This window comes from Lolium rigidum, unplaced genomic scaffold, assembly GCF_022539505.1.
Source record: "Lolium rigidum isolate FL_2022 unplaced genomic scaffold, APGP_CSIRO_Lrig_0.1 contig_20310_1, whole genome shotgun sequence".
In the NCBI taxonomy this organism is placed as follows: domain Eukaryota; kingdom Viridiplantae; phylum Streptophyta; class Magnoliopsida; order Poales; family Poaceae; genus Lolium; species Lolium rigidum.
This window is the reverse complement of record NW_025899960.1, coordinates 94,348-102,216: the sequence shown is the minus strand read 5'-3', so window position 1 is coordinate 102,216 and position 7,869 is coordinate 94,348. Positions and strand designations below refer to the sequence as shown.

General features: G+C 44.7%; 2 protein-coding genes across 5 annotated transcripts; one reads left to right on the top strand and one right to left on the bottom strand.

The window, feature by feature from the left end:
- Nucleotides 1–879: 879 nt before the first annotated feature.
- LOC124680587 (uncharacterized protein YacP) lies at nucleotides 880–4,884 on the top strand. 3 transcript variants are annotated; one of them, XR_006995530.1, is made up of 10 exons: nucleotides 880–992; nucleotides 1,300–1,374; nucleotides 1,659–1,783; nucleotides 1,881–2,041; nucleotides 2,369–2,438; nucleotides 2,582–2,636; nucleotides 3,211–3,294; nucleotides 3,821–3,859; nucleotides 4,187–4,272; nucleotides 4,379–4,480. XR_006995530.1 is itself a non-coding variant. In XM_047215653.1 (10 exons), exons 1-10 carry the CDS (start codon nucleotides 888–890, stop codon nucleotides 4,488–4,490), a joined length of 873 nt encoding a protein of 290 aa, XP_047071609.1. In that variant the 5' UTR covers nucleotides 880–887; the 3' UTR covers nucleotides 4,491–4,884. The 3 variants fall into 3 exon arrangements, 2 of the variants coding, with proteins under 2 accessions (XP_047071609.1, XP_047071610.1); XM_047215653.1 differs by having other exon boundaries at nucleotides 4,226–4,272; nucleotides 4,379–4,884; XM_047215654.1 differs by lacking the exons at nucleotides 3,821–3,859; nucleotides 4,187–4,272; nucleotides 4,379–4,480 and adding an exon at nucleotides 3,446–3,640 and having other exon boundaries at nucleotides 3,211–3,346.
- Nucleotides 4,885–4,944: 60 nt separating this feature from the next.
- On the bottom strand, nucleotides 4,945–7,359 carry LOC124680586. 2 transcript variants are annotated; one of them, XM_047215651.1, is made up of 3 exons: nucleotides 7,259–7,359; nucleotides 6,203–7,174; nucleotides 4,945–5,198 (listed from the first exon to the last, which is right to left on the bottom strand). In XM_047215651.1, the coding sequence occupies exons 2-3, from the start codon at nucleotides 7,166–7,168 to the stop codon at nucleotides 5,193–5,195; spliced, it is 972 nt and encodes a 323-aa protein (XP_047071607.1). In that variant the 5' UTR covers nucleotides 7,169–7,174; nucleotides 7,259–7,359; the 3' UTR covers nucleotides 4,945–5,192. The 2 variants fall into 2 exon arrangements, with proteins under 2 accessions (XP_047071607.1, XP_047071608.1); XM_047215652.1 differs by having other exon boundaries at nucleotides 6,203–7,170.
- Between the last annotated feature and the right edge of the window lie 510 nt (nucleotides 7,360–7,869).

Below are 7,869 nucleotides of genomic sequence, written 5' to 3'. Positions count from 1 at the left end.
ATGCAATCATGGATTGACACCCTATGAACATGTAATAAGTGACTCTCCATTGTAAATATTCCCCCATCATTTAATATAAAAATGACACAGTAGGGAGCCTTTTCCTACTGTATTTGTGTCAAAAAAAAAATCCTTTTTAATAATATGTAGAAAATCTCTTGGGTCCAAGGACGGTAATTTTACCCGACACATGTACCCGCACAACAACATATAAGCATATGTTTATATTCATAGATAATACTGACACCCTATCCGTCAAATTATTAATAGGGCATGGATATATGTATATGCTCACAGCTATACCCATAGCCTACCCGTTTATATCTTGCGTGCAGACTTGTAGAGCTCCAACTAATGCAGCCCAGCAAGAAGGGTTAGTCAGAGCCTCATGTATAGTTATTGAGTTGAGATAACTAACTTTTAGTCAAATATACTACCGACGAATGTAAAATTTTGAACAACTTGTGTGTACTAGCTATTTGATCTATCCGTTTGTTATCCAATGGATACGGGTACCCGGCGCGGGTAAAGTTTCATACCCTTAGTTACGGATATTGATAAAATTTTACATCCACCAGATATGATCTTTCTTTTTGAAGTGTATGGATATGATATTGGTTTGCCCTATGTATTCTCTTTGAATTTAGGCAGTCCAAAAATGAAGCCGTGGCAAATCTCAAGACACGGTTGGACGGCCTGGAAGAGGGGGCGGGCTCGCAAGCCACAGTGGCACGCTGACCACGCGACCACTCGTTTCCGTCTTCCTCCCCAGTGGTAGTGGCACCCACACCTCTTCTTTCCTTCCGCGCGGCCTCCACCACACACACACACATACACGTACGGCGACGGCGGCGGCAGAGGCGGGAGGGCGGCGGCGGCGGAGAGGGATGGTGGGATCGGCGGCCTACTCGGCGACCTCCATTGTGGTGGTCATGGCCAAGGACAAGGGCAGGGGCTCCAAGGGCGCCAAAGGCGGCGCCTCCTCCGGTCAGGTCAATCCCTTCCCGCAGGCCGCAGCTTCCTGCCGCAATCTAGTAGTCCAGCACAGTAAAGTTCGTCGCCTCATCTCTCACGAATAGCGCGCTGGAAGAGGGACCGAATCGTCTCATGTTCTCACCGATGTTCCATTAACGAGGGAAATGTGTCATTTGTCAAAACAAAAACAAAAAAAAAGACGGAACCGTGGGAAAACTACCATTGCCTTCGTCTCCGAATTCCCAATCGAGAGTTCTTGTCTTGGAAACGGGATACATGCCGGGGGACGGTGTCCTCACACGCTGGCTGTTCGTTTGTTTGCAGGTCTCTGATCGGCGGCCTGCTCCTCGGATCACCTCCAATGTGAAGCACAACCTGAGGATTTTGAAGTTCTGGAAGGTAAAATACAGGGCTTTCCCCTCCTGCATCACAGTCTCGTACTATCTGTTCCCCTCGTTGAAATCTGTGATTTGCTGCGGCTAGTGTTAGTTGCACCTAGCGAAGCATGCAAGATCAGCCCCAGGTTTAGAGATAGAAACAGAACCTCGTTGAGTCAGTTTATCAGATGCACATAGTGGTAGTGTGTTCAGAATCAGATATACCTGAAACAGCCAATAGTTACTGTCCTATCCTGCAGTCTAGTACACCACTCATTTGGCAGGCATTTAACAGCTTGTTTTCAGGACTTTGAAAGGAAGCAAACGACTGGGCGTCAGCCCGCGACTAGGTTCCGCAAAAAGAAAGTCATGAAGGAAGTGCTCCCCGACGACACAGACTTCTACGAGGATCCTTCCGCCACTCTGACATGGTCAGGATTTGTCTTCCCTTTCGCAGTCAGTGCCTTGCTTAGCTTGTAGGGAGGTGATTTGATGGGTCTTCTGACTTTGTCCTATCGTTTCATCTAGCACAAATGATGGCTTGGAGATTGCGTCCCCGGTTATCCTTGTGGATGGCTACAACGTATGTGGATACTGGGGAAAGCTTAAAGCTGATTTCTTGAATGGGAATCAAGGAATTGCAAGGCAAATGCTCATTGATGAGCTGGTATCGTTCAGCGCAGTAAGAGGTTTGTACCTGAGGATTAAACCATTATGTGTGGTTGAACTATGATTTTCAAACAAAAAAGGTCACAGGTCTCAACTATGTTTTGTATTTACTGTTAGGAACTGATAGGCTGGTGTGCTGCTTATTCCCTGATCTGTAGAGAAAGACAATCAATATCTACCCCAAGTGTAGAACATAATCTGGGCAATTAATATCTACCTAAGTGTAGAACATAATCTCCTTTAACTCTGTAAAAGTGTAACAGTAATGCATAATATCCTCTCAAAGGGCCATGCCGATTTCTTTTACGTCAGCTATCTTATATCATTCGTTGCTATTATGCTTGCAGAGGTAAAAGTTGTGGTCGTTTTTGATGCTGCAATGTCTGGGCAATCTACACATACTGAAACTTATAGAGGGTAAGGTATTACTTTGTTAAACTATATCCCAACATCTAGATTGACTCTTTGTGCTAGATATTTCCCTTAAATGCTAATGCCCCGTAAGCTCATATTTCTCTATGTTCCGAAACTTGATAAACCAATTTTGCCTCATGGAACAGGGTTGATGTGGTATATTCTGCTGACTTATCTGCTGATTGTTGGATTGAGAAGGAGGTAAACTGTGAAGTTTTTTCCTCAGAAGGAAGGATGCCCTACAGTTCCTAGTTGATTAGTCCCATGCATTTACACCAGTGTAAAGTTCATGCAAAGATTTAAATTTAATAGACAAAGTCCTGATTCTATGAAGAATGCATGACTAATCTGTTTATATTAGGAAAATTATTTTTCAAAAGAAAATTATATTAGAAAATAGTTGAGTCAATTTCAACCAGCAGGGATGTCCCAGTGATGCGCATATTTACTAGCTGCACATTCATGCCTAACTGTTCATATCTCCCTTTATTTTCAAACGGAAATCACTACAATGATTATTCTAGTGCAAGATTTATGCTAATCTGAAATTGATGCACTCTAGGTTCTCCCCTGCTGTATTTTCATGTTAAGAGCATTTTTTGTGAACTGTTGTCCTATTAAGCTCAAGGATGGTTGTAGTAAACTTTCATGTGTGCCACCAAATCACCAATAAGTGACTTATTAATAAAATTGGCATGGACGTCCAACGTAGGTTGAAGCTTATGTGTGTGATGTCACCAATAGCTTCTTATACTGGTTCTTAATACCAACGTAGGTTGAAGCTTTGGTGGCAGATGGATGTCCAAAGGTCTGGGTTGTAACGTCGGATGTACTGGAGCAACAGTTATCACACGGTGAAGTATGTTTTCGCCTCATTACCTTCTCATATTGGCTCCTGCCTGCAATCAGACATTGATGTACCAGTGCATGGACTTAGATAGTGTTATCACACGGTGAAGTATGTTTTCGCCTCATTACCTTCTCATATTGGCTCCTGCCTGCAATCAGACATTGATGTACCAGTGCATGGACTTAGATAGTGTGCCTTTCTTGCTAAGTCCCGCTGCAGTTTTTATTGGAAGCATTTAGAAAATTCGTATGGTAGCATAGGTCTTCTGAAAAACAGAAGGATTAGTTCTTATGTGCAAAAACTAACCATTGCCTTCCAAAGAGATTGCCTAAAAAGACATGCCATTGAGGATAATTTGAAGTATTAACAAAATGTGTATATGCATTTGTAAGAGTGTTACTAACCTGAACTACATGAATCTAGGAAACTGTTGAAACTTTATTTCTGCGTAGACGAGGATATTGATCGGAGTTTCTTTTATTAGAATTTCCCTTGATCATCTAAAGCTTTTCTCATAACTGTTTCTTTTTTGTAGGGTGCTCTTATTTGGAGCTCCAAAAGACTGGTCAAAGAGGTTAGTTGTTACTATATTTTACATGAGTGGACATCAATTGTTTGAATGACTATGTTTTGCATTTTGCTGGTCAAAGAGATTCTTATATCCATTTTGCTGATGTAAATTTATCCTCTTATATTCTGACCAAATGTCTTGGCATAGCTATGGTAGCTACGTTTTTGTTCTTAAAGTCATGATATTAAAAGGTCGGACTCGGGCCATTTGCATGATTACGTCAATGTGAACATGAAGCCGGGCACTGTAAATATGCTAGCAAGAAACAGAACCTATTACTTTCACGCCTATGCAATTATCTAACAGGGGAGTTCCATATTCCCTGTGCAGATTGCCTGACAACAAACTATCTGCCGTATGGTTCTGCAGATAAAAGAATCAGAACTGGAGCTTGATGAAGAGCTGAAGGAAACCAGGTTCAGTGTCTTGTTTCCTTTGAGCATCGAGGGGAAACCACTTAGTAACGGCCTACATTCTATTTAGAACTTAGCCGCTGATTAGATTGGGCTTTCTGCTTGCCAGGTCAACATCGTTACAAGGAAAGATTTTCCAGAACAAGCTGAAACCAAAAGTAGTTCAAAGTTTGAAAGATCTTCGGAATCGGTTGGAGGAACAAGAGCGGAGGAAGAAATGACCACCAAAGTTGATCGATGTATCAATCGCATCGAGCTGCTGTAACAACAATTTACAAGGGGGGAGAGAGGTGTATATTTTTGCACAGGGGAGGAGCGCCTCAACTGATGTTTGATCAGTAGGTCAGGGTTGCCGGTTCGACCACAGACTGTCAATGGAAACAACGGTTTTCATTGGAAATGGAAGTCTGGACATCGTAGGGAAGCAGTTCGTAGAGGGAGAGACCACAAAATCTCTGAATCTTTTTTTGTTTCGTTTGATCATAATCCTGCAGAGTAGAAAGCCATGAGCTGTATGTATTTGTTTATATGAAAAGAGAGCTGTACTTCCTGTGGGGCTAGGTAACAACACGTATGTATTTGTTTATATGAAAAAATAAAGTTGTATTTGCTGAACGACTCGAGGTATAATCTGCGGTAATTCAGGGTGAAAAAAGAGCAGGCATGAACACAATATTTGGCTAACCCCACAAACAACAAGGGGTGATGGAATTTTATTCTCAGGTTCGTTTCCACTAGACACAAAGTTAACACAGGAAGAATACACACTACACGAGTTTCCACAAAGAACACTGAGCACCGCTGCAGCGAAGCATAAAACGCGGACGATGTTCAGACGATGCCATCAACAAAGGTATTCAGCTGGCGCTAAGGGCATGGGTAGTCATTCCCTTGCAGGACCTTGTATGTTCAGTAACAGTACTTCACTCCTGCAAGATCAGTTCAAATGAAGAGATTAGCAAGGCTCCAGAACCAATTTATCGAAATTCAGCTATTTCTATTATACTAAGTTAGTTGTACATAGTAAATGTCTGAACTCATTTCTACCGCTCTTCTTTCATATGTTCTTCACATGATTTGGTATTTCCAAGGTAGGAGTTCCAGGTCTCATGGTTTTTAGCTCAAAACTAATACTGCATAATTATGATTCGTAAGTTTGTCCTCAACAGGTGTCACAACATTGTGAACAGTGCAACATGATCATGTGGTATATCTGCCATTTGCAAATCATAATTTCAGCATAACAAATAAACAAAAATATTCACATTAGCAAGTTTCGACTGATATAGAGCTTTAGGAGAACAAAACCGGCCGAACATGCAATGTTTTATGAGTGTACATTCGATGCAGCAATGCAATTCTTTTTTTTTCATCCATGTACTATTTTTAGCGTCAGACTCCCATTGAAATTCAGAAGAGGGCTATAATCACTCGCTATAGCCCAACAACATATCAACACGATTTCTTCCATTTCTAAGTCAACACAAGACTAAACTGGTCAGAAGCGGAGCTTCAGCCCGGCAACTCCGGGCAGTTGCCCAGGCTTTGCAGGCACCACTGAAATTATAGCTCTGTTTATGATTTAATCAGCTAATTTTGTGGGCAAAAGCTAGACTAAGTGATAGTAGTGAAACTTTGCCAGGCCCTGTGAGTCAGCTAGCTTCGTACTGAAACTGGTCTAACTAGTAATGCCGTGATTGCACAAACAGCAACAAGTAAGGTGTTAATGTAACAATCTGTCATCGGAGGATTATAGTTGAGCTATTGCACTCATGTAACTGAAAAGCAATGCATCGTTATTTCTTCCATTGTCAATCATCCTAGTCAAAGTGAGACTAAACTGGCCTAGCTAGTACACGGTGATTGCAAAGCAGCATGGAAGATGCAATGAGCCAATGAACAGAGGAGCATCTTAATGCATTTTGATATATACCTCATCATCGTCGTCGTCATCGTCCTTCTTGAGCTTAGTGGTTCCGCCGACTTTGTCGATGGGCAGCTTCATGTTCCCAAAGGGAGTATCGACATCGATCTTGCCCTTGATGGTGTAGCCAGTGCCCCTGCCCCTGATCATGTCCCAGACGGCGGAGCCGAGGTCCTTTGGCCTGAACTTGAAGGGGATCTGCATCTTGGTGATGCCCTGCTTGTCGATCTTGGTGGACTCGGTGAGCTCGGCGTTGACGACGCTGTCGTCGCCGAGCCACATCTCGTACTGGAGCAGGTTGAGGCCGAGGTCGAAGTCGTTCTTGTTCTCGAGGCTGAGGTGGATGGTGGCGGTGGTCTCCTCGAAGGAGAAGTGGTGGAACTTGATCTTGTCGACGTCCACGTCGGGCTTGTAGGGGACGGGGATCTTGCCGTCCTTCTGGAGCGGGATCTTGATCCGGCCGAAGACGGGGACGTCGACGAGGAGGACGACGCGGACGAGGTAGGGGATGATGCTGCCCGGCTTGATGTCGCCGTAGGTGTCCTTGATGTCGTCGAAGGAGATGGAGATCGGGATCTTGACCGTCTCCTCGCCATGCGCGTGGATGGTGCCGGCGTCCGGGATGAGGCCGGCGACGAGCTTCCGGCCGTCGCTGTCGATGAGGTAGTCGATGTCGACCAGCGGGATGGGCACCGGGTTGGGGTTCTTGATGAGCACGTCGATGACGAGGTCCGCGCGGTGGAGGCCGATGTGCGGGACGTGGATCCCGGAGACGTCCGCCGACGGCTTGCCGAACCCGACCGCCTCCTCGATCTTCTCGCCGATGTCGTGGATGAAGTCCTTGACTTTCTCGATGAACCCGCCGCCGCCGTCCTCCTCCTTGTCCTCCGCTTTCTTCTTGTCCTCGTCCTTCTTGCTGCTGCCGCCGAACAGGCCGCGGTCGGTGACCGTGTCGGGGTTGTCCGAGGAAGACATGGCTGGCTGGGCAAGATCGGAGAGCAGAAGAGCTTAGTTGAGCTTGAGATCCGGAGAATTGTCTGGAATCAAGAGCGGATGATGATTTACCTGTGGGGATCTCCGGGCAGACGAGGCGCGTGGAGATCGCGGGCGGAGCGTGTCGCGGTGGTGGGGGCGAAGATGAGGAGAGGAGGTGGGGGCAGCTGGAGCTGCTGACAAGTAGTAGTGGAAGCGAAGCAGCGGTGGTGAGCTTGGACGGCCGCGTCCAGCTCAGCTCAGCTCTTTCGGTCAGCTGGACCGGAGAAATCGGCAAGAAAGTGACCGGGATTTTAGCCCCGCTACGTGGAAATGATTTATTGATTTGTGTAAATCATAGTATTATTTTCTTCTATGAAATGGTACAATGTCTCTAAAAATAGCTGGAGTGGCGATTTCTATATGTGGATATCATTATGGGATTTTTTTTTGGATTGCAAGATCTTGAAAAGGTGGGATTCAGATGTCGCCTGTGGTGAATTCCTACATGATTTTTCCCTTCTTTTACGAATTATTCATACATGATTTCAGGACGCGGTAGTTTTGCAAGGTTACCTTTGAATCGTGCACACGAAAATAAACGCAATGTTTTTTCGAGGATTCATGGGAGAGAGAGAGTAGAGAGATAGAGTGAAGGTGCATTGGACTTCAAAAATGAAAAATTAAAATGAGGTGTGAACTCA